This window comes from Coffea arabica, chromosome 6c (assembly GCF_036785885.1).
Source record: "Coffea arabica cultivar ET-39 chromosome 6c, Coffea Arabica ET-39 HiFi, whole genome shotgun sequence".
Classification (NCBI taxonomy): Eukaryota; Viridiplantae; Streptophyta; class Magnoliopsida; order Gentianales; family Rubiaceae; genus Coffea; species Coffea arabica.
The window spans coordinates 17,926,796-17,945,751 of record NC_092320.1 but is presented as its reverse complement, the minus strand read 5'-3'; the positions used below and the strand labels follow the sequence as shown (position 1 = coordinate 17,945,751).

Genomic DNA, 18,956 nt, shown 5'->3' with positions numbered 1-18,956 from the left:
GACCTACTTGACGAATTAAGCTCGAACTTAACATGTAAAACTCGAAAGCTCGTTGAGCTTAATCGATCTCATCAAGCTTCACATATATAGTTTTGTTTATTTTTTATTTTTATTAATATGAAATATCTAGTTTGCCTCTTATTTAAAATTATATAAAATATAAATTTATACTTAATCAAGTTTAATACCACATATACACACACAGAAATATATATATATATAGGTGTAAATAAGTTTGTAAATGTGTGTGTGTGTGTATATATATATAGATGTAGTTCTTTAAAATAAACTTTCTATATAATCACTTTACTATTAACATTTTTCTGCAATGTATTTTTTAAGTTTTCTTCAAGATAGAATTAAACACTTCCACGGCAAAAAATGTACTATATATAATTTCATGTGCCATATATCTTTTGAAATATGTAAAATAAACTTTCAAATCTTTAACCTCAAAAAATAAAAAAAAAAAGAGTTATGTAATAATTTAATAAATTTGATATCAACAAAATACACATACCTTTTGTTACACTTGGAGCAAATATTGTAATTTAAAAACATATTTATAGCTTGTAGGTTAATTAACACATAATTGTTAATTTTTATAATTCAACTTATATTAAACATTATCTTTTGATGCTTAGTTTTTCGCAAGTGATTTTCAGTTTTTTGTTGATAATGTTTTGTTAATATCAAATTTATTAAATTCTTTCATAATTCATTTTTTATTCTTTAAGGTTAAAGATTTTGAGGTTAATTTTAAATATTGCAAAAGATATTATGGTATATGGGATTATTTATAGCACATTTTTAACTATAAATAGTTTTAATTCTTTCTTAAAAACCTACAAAAGTAACATAAAGAAATATTATAGAAAGTTTATTTTGAAGAACTATATATATGATACTTTTCATCAATAATGTTTTAGCATAAAGTATGTTAGTTGTAAATATTAAAATTATATTATAACTTTCTTAATAGTTCAATATATTGTATATAGAGTTGCTAATTATTAAAGCAAAGTATACAATTTTTTTTTGGCTGAAGGGAACAAAGTGTGAATAATACTAAGAGCAAAAATAAAAGAAAATTTTTTCACAAGTTTCGAGGACCTATTATTGAGTAGGGTGAGGGTGCAAAGTGTTTTTTTTTTTTTTTGTTTTATTCAAGAGGACAAAGTGTAACTACCCGTAAATTCAAGAGAGCAAAATGTTATAACCCTAGTTACAATTTTAATCATTTAAAACCACCATTATTATTATGGGATATAAATTGAGGAAATGATCACCTAAAATGAACATTGATTTTTCCTTTGTTGTTGCAAAGCCCTAGACCCTAGATTCTAATTTATATTTTACAAAGAAAATAAAAAATAGATCATAATTTCTGAACCGAGCAATAAGTTGGTTGAGCTTGGTGCAGTCCCAACTCTATGGACATTACAATCGAGTCCAAAATTGAGGCCCAAATTCATGGGAGCTATAAATTAAGGCTCAGTCCAATGAATATAGAGTTAGGCACGCGAAGCTGCATTAGCCCAGCCCTAAAGGAGGTGAAGGTTAACCATAGACTGTGAACTATTTATTTTTATCGGCTTTCTCAGTTGATCTTGCTAAATTCTAATTTTGAATAATTAATTTTTTTAAATGTTAATTTCACTTTATTTTTTTATTAATGACACTTTTTTTTTAATCATATTGTCTAATAAATAATAATTATATGATAAAACTGATAATGTGAATACCATTAACAAAAACTGGAGTGCCATTACCAATTTTCTTCTTTTTTTTTTTTTACGTTCTCATTTGTAAAATCCAAAATCTATCAAAGAGTAACTTTTTCAGATAGCTGATTATTGTATGTAATTACTTTCCAAAATTGACATATACAAAACCTACACCAAAAGAGAGCAAGGCATATATCCATATTATAGCAAAGTTAGCACTTAATATTTTGTCACTTTTAGGACCTCCTCCTAACTTTACCTTTAACAATGGGAGTGTTTGGATAGCACAAATATCTCAAATAATATTTCACTTGCACCATAAACACATTTCTTAACTCACTTTTTTATATTCCCAATTATTTTTTTATCCCGCATACATTACATCACATCACAAAAAGTGCTACAATAATTATTTCAAATAATACTCTATCCAAACAAATTTAATATATCCAATAGATGGGAAAAAGAAAACAGTGCCATATTTATCTATAACTTCTACATTGCTATATAATATATTTCAAATCCATAATTACTAATAAGTTTCAATTCTTAACAACTTTCGCTTTTCTAAGGCGTCCTTTTTTCAATGATCTCTGTAAATAACTCTTATATGTTCCCATGTATTAAGTAGGTAGCTAACACTTATTAATTAGACAAATTCCCTCAACAGCTCAACTCAACCAAAGATAACCTAGCAAGCTTTATGGTTGTCATTGAGTCAATAATTGGGTTAAATAACTCTTGACCCGGTTGCCATAGTTAATAATTGAGTTAAATGACATTTACCTCCCCTAAAATTTGGCAAAATTATCAAATGGACTTATAATTTGACCAAATCACTTAGAAATTAGAATAACAGAGCGTTTATCAAGTATCCCATTTACAACTGAGGAATGCTAATTAGATTATTTACATATATGTTTAAAAGTTCCCAAGTACCTTATGCAATTTGAGTTCCTTATGTCTACTTCCTTAGGGTTTGGAAAAATTACAGGTACGTCCAAATGATAGTTCCAAACATTTATCAAAGTACCTCTTTTGAATAATCAATAGATCTTAACCAATTAAGTTGGAGTAATGAATCAAAATTCTAGTCAAATTTTCAAAACGGCCATGAATCCATAATTCACTTATCCTACCATACTCTGTCATCTCCTTATAGCATACTCTTTATACCTTAAGCATTTAACATTCTCCTGAAAAGTAAATGTAGGAAGAAGCATAGGACATCCCAATGTCTTGAATTTAACTAGCACCTTGATGACAAAGTTTTCAGCTCTATAAATATTTAACACCAGCACAAAAATTAATCAACATTCTCTGCCACCCTTTCAATACTGAAAATGATATATGCTGCATGTCAAAGTTCTATTATAAATCATTTAAGAACTCCTGAGCATCAAATTCAACAAATAACTGATGAAAGAAGAGTCAATAGCTGTGTCAAATGAAATTTTTACCACACTATAATCAGCACAAATAGCCCCCTTCTTCTCAAAAAAATCACGAGTTTTGCCCAGAGTGGTATACATGTCTACAACCTATTTCTATTTTCCATGCCCAGATTGCCTTTTCCTTCATCTCTTACAATGTTATACCAAATTAAGATGTTTTGGCATATAAAGCAGTTGTAGAAAGAGGAACTAAGGGCTAAAAAGTATACGTCAGTGTACTTGCTGTCTGTTGATGGAACCCCAAGGTAGTTGCTGTCAGCTTCCCCTGCCACACTAAGTAATATTCACCATTGAGTACAAAGAACAGCTAAAACTGAGCTAATTTTTTTCTCCCTGCAAATCATACATTTTGTCATAGAACCATCTCCATCAAATACACGGTAAGTCAAGTCATCCTCCCAGATGATTGGCGCGCAAGTCATAGCCCAAGTTTCATGAAACTGAGTTTCAGAAAAAAGAAATGCATTAGACCACTAGTGAAGAAAGGAGAGAGCCATTCAGCATATCTCATCAAATCGGAAAGATTTTGAACTTAAACCTCAAATTAAACCCCCCCCCCAAAAACACAAACAAAAAAAACCCCCTGAACCCGGAGAAAGAGGCAAAAAAATAGCATTAGATTCATTATAACTGATAATGGACCATCTTATGCAACTTTTTCATCAATTTATTGCGCTTGTGACCAGGAAAACTTGGCTTTGTTCAAGCATTAAGTCCTAAAATAAGTTAAGAAGATTTAATCAAGACACTAGTCATGTTCTACCAAAAATGGAAATGAAATTAGTCAAAAAGGCAGTTTCGCTCTGACTAACCTGCAGAGTATAGGATACATAATTACAGGGCTAGTTTTATAAAGCATCATTCAGGATTAGTTTAACAATTTTCCAGTCTATATACATTATGTTTCGATGCTACAACGTCAGAACCATCAAGTATAAAACTGTGCAGTTTGTCATTCTTTCTGTTGGGTGGTGAGTTAGAATCTGGATAGTATCTAATCAAGCCTTGTAGACAAGCCTCTCCATGCAATAATCACATAGTAAAATGTGCTTTGAGATAGAACTTAATTTCTACGCTAATGTTAACATGCTATTCCTTTGTGGTGTGAAAACATTTCTAAATAATTAGCCAATGCTGACTAATTTTCATAGATTGCATCCAAAGACAACCATGGTTTCATAAAATTAAAGAGACACCTATCAGAAGGGCTACTATAAACCACACATATATGACAATAACTTGAAATTTATACATTGAAGTACCTTTGAACAGCTGCAAAAAATGAATGAGTTACATAAGACGCCCAACATAATGAGCTCGATGATATTTTGATTTTAGTTGTGGCCACTGCACAAATAACTGATCAGCCATGCGTAGTTTGTAAAGAAGCAGTGCGCTTAAAGAAAGCCTCCTCACTCTTGCAATGCTTTCAACATAGAATATATATGACCATCTAATTCCAAGAATCTGAAAGTAACATAGAACATAATTAAAGCAGACTCCATCAACAATCAAAACAGTCAAAGTTAAGTAGAAAATGTAGAGATAGAGAGACTTAAATCCTTAACCACCTTCTGAGTTTGCAACTCTGCGCCATCATATTAGTAAATTAACAAGAGGAAGCTACTGACCTATAATTGTATTGTTGTACTAGTAAATTAACAAGAGGAACCTAATGATCTATTAAGAAGTTGGAAAAGAACATTGAGGTATGGGACACTTGCAGATGAAGGACGTAAAACCTTGAAGATGAAAGCAATTGCGCAAAGAGGTATACAAGTTCCAGGTCCATTGCACAAAATCTGCAGAGAGTACAAATAACAGAACCAACAAAGCAAAAGGGTAAGAGGAGAAAAAGCCAGGACTTCACCAGTAGTTTATAGAGAGAGTGTCATGTATAAGGTATATGAAATACCACATGAGGTCTGATCTTTATCATTAGCCACAATGCATGAGCCAAAGCGATTAAGGTGGTTCCAACAGAGGTTATATATGATTGACCGACCTCTCGGCTTCGGTATATCTGCATGAATTTAGCAGATCCAACCTCTTCAACTCCTCCCTAAAACAAGAGAAAGCAGTTAAAGAATGCCTTCGTTGGTTCTTCTTCTACTAGACAGCCTAAGTAGGGGAAGAAATCTCCATAGCACATAAACAAACTAAAAGAACCCATCAAAAGTAGCCCAACTCTCAGGTACAAACTTAATGCGTTCATTAAATGAAGAAGATATGTTGGGTGTTTCATCCCATGAAGACACAAGAATTAACAGAGACATGTAATTTTCTCTTATTAACTACCGAATCTAAACTAAGCACACTAGAAAGTGTTGTATATCAAAAGCTGGATGTAGATAGATTTGACCCAACTACTAAGAAACAGGAACAAAGATAGTGCATTTGGACCTTTGAGACAAACAGAGTTTTCAAGGCTATAAGAAAATCATTTTAAAAACAAAGCAACCTGCGTGTATAGTTGCAATTCTTGTGGAAACCAAACCTTTATACTTGGATTTTGGAGTAAGGAGGTTGATTCTGATGACTAACTGTTAAATACTGAAAAGAGGCTGTCATTTATCACATGAATGATCCAAACAGATGTTTATAAGTCCAATCCGTTCCTTTTCATAAGCTTTACTGGATCACTGATGTAAAATTAATGATTCATCCGATTATCTTTTGTCAATAACAATAGAAGAATAATTCTCTAAGGTAATAAATAGTTCAATCTAATACAGATCAATACAACGATTCACATCCTAGATTAGTTGTGCTTGAGTATCCACAGAATACAGTCCTACTAATAAAGATAAATTCAGTAATCAAGAACTCAACAGGACAAAACGGAACAAAATACCTCACTGAGCCAAGAGCTTTCAAGAACTTGTGCCTTTTGAAGGCTCATGTTATCAGTCGCAGCGGCAATATAATACCTAGGCGTAAAACTATTTTTCTGAAGCACGTTCAACAAATTAATCATCTCTGCTGTATGCCCACCTACCATCACAAATTCATTGCAAGAAAAAAATATATAAACAAACCCATTAATAAAAATGGAAAAATCAACAAAACCCACAATCCAAAACTCAAAAATAGATCAAATAATAAAGGATATGCATACCCGAACCCAGAACAATGAGGGTGCTGAGGGGCTTTTGCTGTGACGAGGCACTACGAGGTTGGCTGCTCCGATGTATAATGTATAAAACCCGGATCAAGATCAAGGTAATAAACCCAATAATTGATAAAAGTACTAAGCTTGAAGGTGTGATTGAGAGACAATGATTGTTGCTATTCTCCATACTTACAGTTTACCCTACATCACACTGAAATTAGCTAAAGAATCAGCTAATAAAAGGAGGGAGAAATTGTTTAATTGGAAAATAATGGATAAAGTAGGTTGAGCAGGGTTGACGAGATAATTGTCCGGATAGTTAGCCAGAGACAAGGTGACGGGGGAATTGAGGGAAAGGTCAAGTGAGTGCAAATCTAAAAAGAATTTTTCACTCTCCATATTTCCTTCATTTTATTTTTCTGTAATTGCAAACTGTAGCCTTGGACCATCACTAATTCACGTGTTGACCCCCTCAACTATCAATTGCAGTATTTTATAACCTTAAAATTTTATTATTCATTTTCAAATGCTGAAGGCTTGCTGACTTAAAATAGAGGAAAATTAAAGGGTTTTCTTAGGTTATTATGGATAAGGTAAAACGACAAGTTGCAGAGAGTCTTGAAGAAGAGAGGAACAGGAGGGGAAGAGAGGGAAAAAGAAATGAAATAGGACTGGAAAATCACTGGGAAATAATCGAATTCTGCTGTGTTTTTTGTACTAGCATGAGTCTTTTTTTTTTAAATGCCAGCGAACAACCTACTGTTGGCATTTTTTTTTTCCAATTTTCTTCTGCCAACGACCTAATGAGGGAGGAAGGGGAAGAGGAAGATCCAGTAAATGGTGGTGGCGAGTGGGTGCTGAAAACAGTGAACCATAATGGGAAGGAAGAGAAGCCAACAGATTTTGCTGAGGGAACGTCTAAGCTTCAGGCTTTCAGCAACTGCGGGGGAGTGGTGCCTAACAAAATAATGGTGAAACTGGACGAAGTGTTACTGTTCATTTTTGTCTTCCCTGCTTTTTTGTATACTCGTTAAACGCGATGCGTGAGGCTGCCCAGGTCTTAGGTAGTATTATTAATTGTTAGCATTTCTTTAATGAGACCATTACCTATTGATTTACTTTAATGGAAGCATTAGTATTCAACATACATACACAGAAGGATAAAATTATATTGAAACTCAGGTCCCATGTGCATTGCTATTTTTAAGAGTTTTTATAAGTAAGTAAATATATATATATATATACTTACTGTAGCAATTTGATATATATAAATTAAAAAAATGATTAAAAAATGCACTCATGAAAAATATAAAAAATTTTCTGCGAAAAATAAGCTGCAACTAATCAAACTGTAAGCTAGTTGATTCAGTGCAAAAGCAAAACTGATATGTATGATAAACTCCAGGATGACTCAGTTAATATTTGAAGTTAATACATTCAAGAATGTGCTATTACAAGGGCACTAAATGCTAATGGAAAGACTGGTAAAGTTATTAAGTTTCATAATAAGAGTGGAAACATATACTTAGATAGATATAATTGGACCTATCAATATAAATAAACAGAAATATACAGAAAAACATGCCTACAAATTGGTAAATTGGAAACCGCAGGGGAGCCGGGGAAGGGGGAGAGGGCGGCAGAAGAGGTGGGTATGTTGTAACAAATGACCAGAAAATTAAACTTATCACCACATCGATTTCTTCTACTAGCATTTGTTGTTCCTTTCTTGTTGGTTTTTTTTTCTGTCAATTTGATTGCATGGTTTGTCTGCTACAGACGTTGTGTGGTGTGAAACATGGTTCGCCAAATCGACCGAGTCCGAGTTGATTCGGATTGACTCGGTCGATATTTACCGAGTCAACTCAAATCAATAAGAAATCAGTAAAACTTACCGAGTTTGGCCGAGTTAACTCGCGAGTCAGACAACAAAATCACCCACATGATTTCTTCTTTCTCCCACCGGTTGCCATCCTCATTCCATCACTTCTGCTAGTGCAACCCATCATAATTAGTTGAGATTTCTTGAGGGTTGTGATTGTAAGACTCGTAATTTCGTTGGGATTGATCCTAATCTTCAGATTGGGAGTACGAACAAGAAGAATTGGAGCAAATTTGGAAGTAAGATGAATTTGTAAAAATTTTGTGGGATTCGGGGTTTTAGAGATTTTTGTGGGTGGTGGTAAATTGGTATGGTGGTGGAGCTTGAGAAGAGAGAGACAGAGAGAAATAAAGGGGGGGAGGCGGTGGAAAGATGAATCTGTAAAAATTTTGTGGGATTCGGGGTTTTGGAGATTTTTGTGGGTGGTCTTAAACTGGTAATGGTGGTGGAGCTTGAGAAGAGAGAGACAGAGAAATAAAGGGGGGAAGGCGGTGGAATGGACGGACGTTTGCTAGGGATTATGGGAGGCAGTGTGGGTCTTAGCCATAGAATGGAGTGAGGAGAGAGAGAGAGAGAGACAAACACCCGACAAAAAAAAAAGAAAAAGAAAAAATTACAGCTAAATCACAGCTCAAAGGCCACCAGATTCTGTCTCACTTCCTTTCCAACTTTCTCTCTAACCCGTACAAACATTTCTTGATCAAAGGGGGATACCTAAAATCCTCTGTTTTTTGAATGCATTCACGTTTCCATTCATTCAACATTTCAACCCCCCTGACACAAAAGGAACAAGATTAGAATAGTCCAACAAATATTAAATTGGATTAGTTAACAATAAATGAACTGATTTTTTTTCAACATCTTTTGTTTATTAATTAGAACTACGTCATTTTTTTCAAAGACTTACATGGTATCTATGTTAACTTAGGTTTTTTTTACCAAATTTAATTTGATAGTTGTATTGCTTATATTATTTTTTATTTTTAATAATTTTTTTAGAATTTTTAAAAGTTTTATATACTTTAATTTGCGTATCACCCGATATTTAATTGATATGCCGTGACGGATGTGGAACGACCGCGACCGCGACCCGCGACGACGAACCATGGTGTGAAAGTAAAAGATGTATTCCTGTCTTGCCGGTGTTCTGCTGTTTTATGGTTGATGGATGGCTTGTGTCTGAGTGCATGAATTATTTACTTCCGTGGTGCCAGCTTAATGGATAGAAATGCCAAGCGTTGCAAGCGTTATGCAGAAATGCCACGGGAAAAGAAGGATGATCTCTTGCGGCGCCGCAGGAAGCTAATGCGCGGAAATTTACATCTCATGAAAAGGTAAAATAGTTTGAGCTTGGGCTCCGTTCTATGTGCAGTCCATATAAAGAACGTTTTTCAGCACCGCGTTTTATTCTCTTAATTCTGGGCCTTTGGCCCATGATTTAGTTCAAACAGAAGTTCTATTAAAAGAAATGATTAAGGCCCGGTTTGGAATTGCGATGCTTTTGATAAAAAAGTATATTTAGTTGTTAAAAGTATTTTTAAAATGTTTGATGAATATCATCTCATAAAATTAGAAATAAAATTTTTGGTGCTTAAATTTGGTACTTTTTGAGTAGTTTTGTAATTTAAAAGATAGAATACCAAATTTAATTATTTTATCATATATTATGAACTAAATAAAGAAATAAACAATTTTAAAAATTTTCAAATTACACATTATTCAATGCAATAAGTATTTATTAAACTATATCTCCAAACAATATATTTAAGAGCACTTCAATATTTAATAAGTATTTTTATTAAAAATTGTACTCGAAAAGTACTTTTCAATAAGCTAACAAGTCCTAAGATCGGAAAATTAATGCATCTAAACCATGAGCTCTGCCTTCAAAAGGCAGGTAAACATGTCATTTGTATCTAGAGAATAGAATACTCTGTTTAACCACTTCTGAAAAAGGAAGAAGAGAAGCTTTTTATCACCTTCTTCTTCAAGCTGGTAATCTCAGCTTAATCAAACGATATGCTATTGTCAACTTGTCTAAGTCCTCAAACGAACACAAGATGTCCATCTATGAGATCCTTTGTAACTGTGTTGTTGTGAAAGGAAGTTGATGATAATCTAAGTTCTCCTCAAGGCTAAGCTTCAGGTTCGGTTTGTTTAGTTCACAGGTATAAAGGGTTAACTTATGGTAAAGCAAACCGCAAGGCAATTATTGGTTACAGACCAACAAAATCAACCTATAGCTCTCCTACGCAGAATCCCAAAGGAACTGATTTTGCATATTACTTTCAAGTAGAGGTGTCAAAATAGGTGACTTGGGCGAGTTTGGGTTGGGTAAAATGAGTAATGGGTATAAGTGAGTCAACCCATTTATACCCATTTAATTAGATGGGTATAAATGGGTAAGTCAAAAAATGAATTGGGTAACCCAATTACCCATTTATAACCCATTTATTTAATTTTTTGTAAATTCATTTTTGCAAACTAAGTTATCAATTTATACCGCTCTTTATACCCATCATTAGTTTTAAATATTTACTTATAATGTTCAATAAGCCTAATTATCAATTTTTTTTTCATTTATACTCTATTTCACAAAATTATATATTATTTAATAATTGAATAATAAGAATATAAAATTTTGAACTAAGTACTATAAAAGTTAATATAAAAATTTAATCCAAAAATTTTGAACCCCTAACAATTTTTCCATATATAAATTTAAAATTTCATTTTAGAAAGATAAGAAAAGTGGCTCAAATTTATCATAAATTGGTAATGCCGAAAAATGAGCAAGTTAACAAATTAAGAGAAAATAAAATAATAAAATAAAACCAACAAATAATAATAATAATGAAACAAAAGTAGTTAATATCATGACAAAATGAAAAATTTGAAAAAAAAAATGGGTGGGAGAAAGGAAGAGATTTAGAGGAAGAGAATTCTAAATGGGTTAATTGGGTTTGATGGGTTACCCAATAATACCCATTTATACCCATATAATACCCATAATACCCATTAAATGGGTATTATTGGGTAACCTATTTATACCCATATACAAAAATTTAAGATATCCATACCCATCTATTCATGGGCGGGTATGGATAAATTTAGTTAAGTGGGTTGATTTGCCACCTCTACTTTCAAGTAATCGATTATATTTACCATGAGACATTTCTAAAGTCTAAACAACACTGCCAAAAGGATCAGAGCCCACCAACAGGTTTGTTTGGATTGAGCATTATTTATCCAATTTTATTTGCTTACATTCATCGTTACAATTTCCAATACACCTTTTTATTTTCTCAATTACCTTTTTATCTCACATACATCACATCACAAAAAGTGTTACAGTAAAAATATTTCAAATAATCCCAAATAACTAACAATCCAAGCAAATATAGATTACAATGAAGATGTCTGAATGATAGAACAAGCCGATTATCCGGGTTTTTTATAGGAGCGACGACCGACTCCAGACGGAACGTCTGCGTGCCAATTTGTTAGTTGCCTGCTTTACCCTTACCCAACCCACGCGGTTAAGGCTACTGGTCTGCTTTCTTGAACGAGTGGGACTCTTGCCCCATTTGATAAGTGAATTTTGTGAGGTGTTTTTTTAAAATTTTATTGTAATTTATTATAAAATTATAAAAAAAAAATTATGTAAATTTTTAGATATTTTAAAATATATAATTTAAATTTTTTTTTAAATTATTATAGATAAAATTATTAAAAAATTTATAATAGATAAATTTGACTAAAAACTTACTTGCTAAACGAGGCCGATATCTTGTTTCCAACCTTTCTAGTATAATAATCCTTTTCTTATTTGTTTATTTTGTTAGGAAAGGGTTAAGGCAACTGGTCCTTTCTCTTTTTCCCTCTAACTTGTTCTTTTCTTGTGTGAGTGAGGATGCTTATTATAATGCAACTGGTCCTTCCTCTTATTTCCTCTAACTTGTTCTTCTCGTGAGTGAGGATGCTTATGCAACTGGTCCTTTCTCATTTTTCCTCTAACTTGTTCTTTTCTCGAGTGACCGAGGATGCTTATTAATTAAAATTCCTGAACCATAATAACTAGAGGTAGCAATATAGATAAATGGTTCATAATTGATTTTGACTTAATGGATAGTGGATGAAATTTATCCAATTCATTTAGATCCATTCAATAAATGGATCTAAATGGATGGATCTAAATGGATTAAATAAAAACCAATTATCCATTTATAATTCATTTAAATATTTTTGTTACTATTTTTTTGTATTACCATTTCTTATAAATTCAAGCCACAAAATACCACGGATGTAAATTCAAGCAAAATGAACCTTCATTTCACTAAAAAACTATCTGAAATTATTTTTATTATTATATATATGTATATATATTACATATTACAGAGTAGCCATATATTGCAAACTAGCCCAAACAATAGAAGTCCCGCATAAACCGTATGTAGGGTATCTACAAAAATACCAACACTAGCATTTATTCGTACTCACACAACACTTGCAGTGTCTACTACTAAAGCCACGGATGACTTTTGAGCTCAACATCTAGTAATCAGGTGCATGGGTGTACCAAGCAGGGCATGTTCCTTTTGTCCTGAGCAATCTGGCAAACGGTGAATCAGGCATTCTGGCTCTCTCTTCTTCTTCTTCTTCTTCAACATTCTCAGGGGAATTTCATCAAGCGCTTCATAAACATAATAAGCAGAGTGCTAGTCACAACACCTTCATGAATTGCTAAACAAATTAGTCTTGTTTAATGAATTCCGACCCCAAATAGATATTGCGAGCTTGTAATATAAAAATGTAGAGAAAAAAGAAGGGAAGGAACGGAAGGAAATGAAGAAAGGAGGTGGGGAGGCTGAACCGCAAATTCTGTGGTGCCAGGTTACTATTCACAGGGACGGCTTTTTCACGTACAATTTTAGGATGGCTCCTTTTTTAGTCATTTTCTTTTTCTATCTTTTATTTGATTTTTAAGTAAATAAATATATATAATTTTTGTGAATAATTCATATAAATTTATTTAATTTAATAATTTTACTTTGTCAACTATTTAAAATCAATACTATAAATAGATAATTCATTATTTATTTAATTATGAATTATATGGATGAATAAATGGATCTCAGTCCAAATTGCAGCTTCTACTAATAACCAAGGCAAAAAAAAAAAAAAATCGACCAATTCCACCCTTTCCTATCCTCTCTATAGGAAAAAAAAGGCTTACAGCTTAATTTACAAATAATCAACAAAAACTCACAGCAAAATAAACAGATCAGACAAAACCAAAAGATTAAAGGGGAAAATTTTCTCGTTCAACCAGAGTAATCAAATCAAATCAAAACAGATCCGTCAAATATAACGAAAGTTTAATTTAAATTCCAACTCCAGCTGCAATCTTAATTGACCATCCATCTAAAAGTCAAGCATCATATACATAATCAGCAAAAATTCACATAACCGAGAAGCAAGCAAGATAATCGATGAAAAAGCAAATACCTTGAGAGAGGAAACACAAGGGAGGCGGATGTAGATAGAAGATTTGATGAGAGTTTTAGAGGTAGAGAATGATAAAGCAAAAGAACTATGAATACGAAGTATAAGAAGTAATTTGTATCGTATAATTTATTTATATTAAATTCTAGCCGTAAACTGTTCAGCGACGGCCCCTGCCCCTATTCCGCCTGTCTCCGGGTCCAAGCAGTTTTGAGGGCGTGACCGATGTGTGGGTCCAAGCAGTTTTGAGGCCGTGACCGATGTGATACGCGGTTAGAGAGCCATGATAGGCGTGAGCGATATGAATGAGCGGATGCATAATGAAGATGAATTACAATGGTTACTCAATGGGGTTTATATAAGAGGGGATAATTGCAGAAATCTCTCCTGAAGTTTCTGACATTTGCACTGACCTCCCCTGTAGTTTAAAAAATTACACTAATCTCCCCTGAGGTTATTAATCCTTTGCAAATCCGGTCCAAACGATTAAAATATTGTTTTAGGGAGTGAAATTAGAAGTTTTTACCAAATTTGTCCTTTGTATTACATGTCCAATGAATGATAAAGTACTACAAATCAATTAACAATTAATAAATTTTAAGGAGTATAGTTTATAAGCAAATACGCATTACCTATTTAAAGTATCGGCTCTTTATGGGCATTTTACTTTCAAACATTTAATTTAATACAAATATTTACGCTCAAATACATATTTGTATTTACTTTCAAATATTTAATTTTTGTTAAATACAAAAACTACCAATATTTGTTCCCGAAAAAATATTAATATAACACTTTTTCAATTTTAATTACAAACATTTATGTATTTAACATAAATTAAATGATTCAGAATAAAATGCCCATAAAGAGCCAATACTTTATGCAGACACCAAAATTTTAGTGCAATTTAATTTATTTTTCATGTTGGCTTTTGTATTTATTCCTTTTATTTTCTTTAGTCTTTTTAGTTGTTTTTAATTTAAAGTCAATGTTTTATTGAAAAAAAAAGAGAGAAAGAAAAAGAAAAAAAAAAGTTCACCTACAAGCTGCGTTCGTCCGCAGCTTGCGAAGAGGAGTTGCAACAAGGCCCTTGAGGGCAATTTAAATAAGGAATGGCCAGGTGTCTAGGACACCTCAGGCCCTAGAGAATTCTAGAAGAGGATAGGTGGAGGGTGGAAATGAAAGGGGGAAGGAGGTCATTCGTCCGCAGCTTGCGAAGAGGAGTTGCAGCAAGGCCCTTGAGGGCAATTTGAATAAGGAATGGCCAGGTGTCTAGGACACCTCAGGCCCTAGAGAATTCTAGAAGAGGATAGGTGGAGGGTGGAAATGAAAGGAGGAAGGAGGTGAGATGTGGACAATTTAAATAAGGAATGGCCAAGTGTCTAGGACACCTCAGGCTCTAGAGAATTCTAGAAGCGAATAGGTGGAGGGTGGAAATGAAAGGGGGAAGGAGGTGAGATGTGGACCGTGGGATGAAGGGTTTTGGTATGAAGGTGGGTGGCATTTGGCAGGAGCCGACGGAGGAACCGAAAAAAAATCTGAAGAGCGACTTGGGGGGGGGAAGAAGAACTAGAGATGGCAATGGGGGCGGGTGCCCGCGGGCACGGCAATGGGGGTGGGTGCCCGCGGGGAGCTCACGGGGCGGGGGGTGGGCGGGGGCGGGGGGGAATTTTTTCCCCCCGCTTAGAAACGGGGCGGGGGGCGGGGGTATACTCCCCCGCCCCATCCCCCGCCCCGCCACCCGCAAAAAAAAAAAAAAAAAAAAATATATATATATATAAATATGTATATAAATGACTATATATTATATGTAAGTTAATTAGTTATAAACTTATGATAATGATATTAATAGTTAGATGTATTATATAATGTATATTAGTTTATGTAATATAATTGATATTATCAATTATATGAATAATTATACATGTCTACTAATAGAATTTATTAATTAGTTATACTAAATTTACTAATACATTTATACTAAATTTCTAATTACACTTAATAGAATAACATTTTTTTCTAAAAAAAAACACAAACACAATGATGAATTAGTGATTGTATTTGTACTAAAAGTGAAAATTTGACTATTTTAATTATATTTATTTCATCATATTGGATTGTATTCAAATAACTTCTGTTTAATTATTTTTATGAGTTTCAATTGTAAAATTACAATGAATAATAATTTGGTGATGTGTTGATATTTTAGTACTTGATTATTTATTAAAATTTAATTATAATAAAATTATATAATAAAACTTTATTAACCCCGCAGGGAAAGCGGGGCGGAGGCGGGGCAGGGCGGGGGAAGCGGGAGGCGGGGGACGGGGCGGGGGACGGGGGAGGGGTCCCCCGCCCCAACACCGCCCCGTTGCCATCCCTAAGAAGAAAGCAAGGGAGTGACGGCTAGGTTTCCCCCGTCCCCCGCCCCAACACCGCCCCGTTGCCATCCCTAAGAAGAAAGCAAGGGAGTGACGGCTAGGTTTTAAGATAGAAAGAGCCGAGAAAAAAAAAAGGAAAATAGAGGAGGCTTCATCTGGGTTGAAGGAAAAACAGAGGAAAGAAAGGCAACGGGGAAATCTGGAATTTGGAAGGGGCGAACTTCGGGGTCAGACGAGAGAGAGCAAGAGTAGGGAAAATCTGGAAAAATAAAAAAAAACAAAAGGAAAAGAGAGCGAAAGGCTGAAGTAAAAACGGAGAAAGGAGAGGTGGAGCAAGGAAAAGAAAACAGGGGCGGCGGATGGAGGGTCGGAAGAAAACAGAGGAAGAAAAGGAAAATCTGAAAATTGGGAGAGGGCCTCGGACAGCTTAGAGAAATTTAGGAAAAGCAAGAAATCAAACAAAGGAAAAGCAATGGAAACCTCGGGCTGATTGAGAGTGAAGCAAGCAAGGAAAAGAAGGAAATTAGCTATGGGAAGAATCAGAATTGTCACCAAATTCGTCGGAATCCGCTACTGCTGCCTGCCAATTGTCACCGTGAGAAGCCAATGGAAGGTAACCTTTTCCTTTACACTTCAGTTTTCTGTCAAAGCATGTTTTCCCTGAAGTTGTTATTTCAATTTTTATGCTGATTGTCCATGGATTTTGGTACATACGCGCTCTCTGTGTTGACTGGATTGAAATCTCTGGTTTTTGATAATTTTGGGGCAGATTATAAACTCAATTTAGCAAAGAGGGCAGTGAAATTTTAATGTCTATTTAATGTTCGATGAAATGCCGGATTGAAAATTCTTCCTGGAAAATGATTCATCTGCATTTTTGTGAGAAAGCGGATAAGTCCGTGAGCTTACTTCCTTGCATTTGAGAAATCTTGATGAATTGATGTTTTGTTTTGTTTCTCTGTTTCTTGCTCAATCCGAATCAGCGATAGGAGATGAATTTTGTTTTTGTATGTTCTGGGTGGATTTCGTGGGTTCGGAATTGAAACAAATCTCTGGTATTGTTGATCAACAACAACGGAAATGCTAACTGATGATTGCTTCAGTTTCTCGGTGAAGAAGATGATAACATTCAAAAATTATAATTTAGCCCCAAAGTCCTGGAAAATCCTGATCAGGCCCTAAAACCTTTCTAATATTTACAATTGGGTCCTTGACCGCCCTAATTTGGCAACTCCATTGCTTGTTTACTTCGATTAGCCACCATCCTTTGTTTGAATTGCATTTAATTCATAATTTTAAGGGCTTTTCTGACCAAGTGAGCTTGTGTTTGCATACTTTCTTTGATTTTCTCAATTAAATTGGTGCCTTGACCTTTTCTTTATTTTTGGAGGGTAAATAAGTCATTTCACCCCATTAGAGCTCCAACTCAAGGGAGGTACACTCTATCCTTTATTTTTGACTTTATTTGACCCTACGTGCGTATATGTGTCTTATGTGTGCAATTGCATGACTTTAAGTGTTTATTTCATTTTTACTTTATTTATTTCTTTAGTTGCGTAGTTTCTGCTTCAGTTTTAGTTCAATTTCATCATTTGGGAGGCACTCGAATGCCAAAATTGTAATAGTTAGGGATTTAATTATTTTATTCCTTCTTATCCCCCCTTTTAGATTGTAGTAGGCCTTCCCCCTAAAAATGTAATAGTTAGGGTATTAATGACCTTATGTGTTTTGCATGTCTATGTGCTATGTGTTTAATCGCTTTCCTAGGTTTTGGCATCTAGATATGCATGCTTATGTATTATGTGAATTACGTGCTCACATGTCTACTTGCTTTAATTATGCACATTACTTATATATTTGTGTATGATGGATGCAAATGTATGTAACCATGGCTAGTCCAATGCTAGTCATTGTTGTCCCCTCGAGCTCTTACAAGTCCAATGCTTGTAAGAGAGCGTTAGTTAAGGGCTAGTCCAATGCTAGACCCAATAGGTTGTTCCCTTTCGTTAGTACATATTTGCATGTCTCACTACATTTCATGCATTTTTCTTAGTTTTCTAGCATTTGGCATGCCCCTCCAACCCTTTCCCTTTCATTTTAGGCTTTTTGCATCTCCATGCTAGTTATAGGGTACATTTGCTTGAGAGTTACCCCTTAAATACGGGATATAGACGAGTGTGACTTTTCTAAGCCTTAGCATGCTTGTATTCCCTCTATCAAAGGGAAAATTAAAATCACAAAATTAGGAGTCATTCCCGTACCCGACTTGATGCATTCCTTTAGGTTCATACACTCTCATTTTTATATCACTTCCTCACTTTCTTTATCCACTTTCTTTTACTACTTATATTTTTCTCAATCCACATGCCATGTTTGCACATTTTTCTTTCCCTATCACTTATTTATTTTCTACCTCACAAATTGCACCTAGTTGCACTTATATGCATTCACTACTATTATACCATATTTTCATCCACTTGCACACAAACACCTTTATTTTTTCAATTGGCACACATGCACTTTTCTTACATTTGCACACATGCACTTTTCTTACATTTGCACACTTGCACTTACATTTGTATTTTTATTTTGCATTCTTCTTACATTTTCACACTTGCACTCATATTTGGGTCTTCATTTGCATTACTCGTGACCTCTATGAGAGTTTTTCCTTATTGGCCATCACAACTCATGTGGTTGGGACCAAAAAGCCTTATAAGAGATATTTTAGATTTGGGATCGCATTTTTTTCTTTTCTTTTCGCATCCGTTAGTCATGTCCAACATGCAACACATACTTTGGGTAGAAGAATTAGGAAAAAAAGAACTAAGTCACGCAATTAGTTTTGGCTAGGGTAGGGGAGTGCCTTAGGCTTTGCCTTTGCCTTCTCCCTTA

The 18,956-nt window shown here is 34.1% G+C and overlaps 1 protein-coding gene and 1 long non-coding RNA gene across 7 annotated transcripts in view; both read right to left on the bottom strand.

The window, feature by feature from the left end:
* The window catches only part of LOC113691658 (UDP-N-acetylglucosamine transferase subunit ALG14-like), a 56,886-nt gene that overhangs the window by 2,587 nt on the left and 35,343 nt on the right, over positions 1–18,956 (bottom strand). Inside the window, exons 1-7 of one of the 6 annotated variants that reach the window (XM_027209907.2) lie at positions 8,189–8,788; positions 6,300–6,494; positions 6,036–6,175; positions 5,097–5,243; positions 4,924–4,983; positions 4,444–4,648; positions 3,079–3,621 (exon numbers count right to left, since the gene is read on the bottom strand). In XM_027209907.2, the coding sequence (XP_027065708.1) occupies positions 4,472–4,648; positions 4,924–4,983; positions 5,097–5,243; positions 6,036–6,175; positions 6,300–6,480 (705 nt within the window). In that variant the 5' untranslated portion in view covers positions 6,481–6,494; positions 8,189–8,788 and the 3' untranslated portion in view covers positions 3,079–3,621; positions 4,444–4,471. Of the gene's footprint in view, positions 1–3,078; positions 3,622–4,443; positions 4,649–4,923; positions 4,984–5,096; positions 5,244–6,035; positions 6,176–6,299; positions 6,505–8,188; positions 8,789–18,956 lie in introns of those variants that run through there. The other 5 variants (XM_027209905.2, XM_072053197.1, XM_072053198.1 and 2 more) reach the window with 5 other exon arrangements.
* LOC140008529 (uncharacterized) lies at positions 12,507–14,008 on the bottom strand. The gene is made up of 2 exons (XR_011815942.1): positions 13,684–14,008; positions 12,507–12,906 (listed from the first exon to the last, which is right to left on the bottom strand). It is a non-coding gene; the product is annotated as an uncharacterized lncRNA (long non-coding RNA).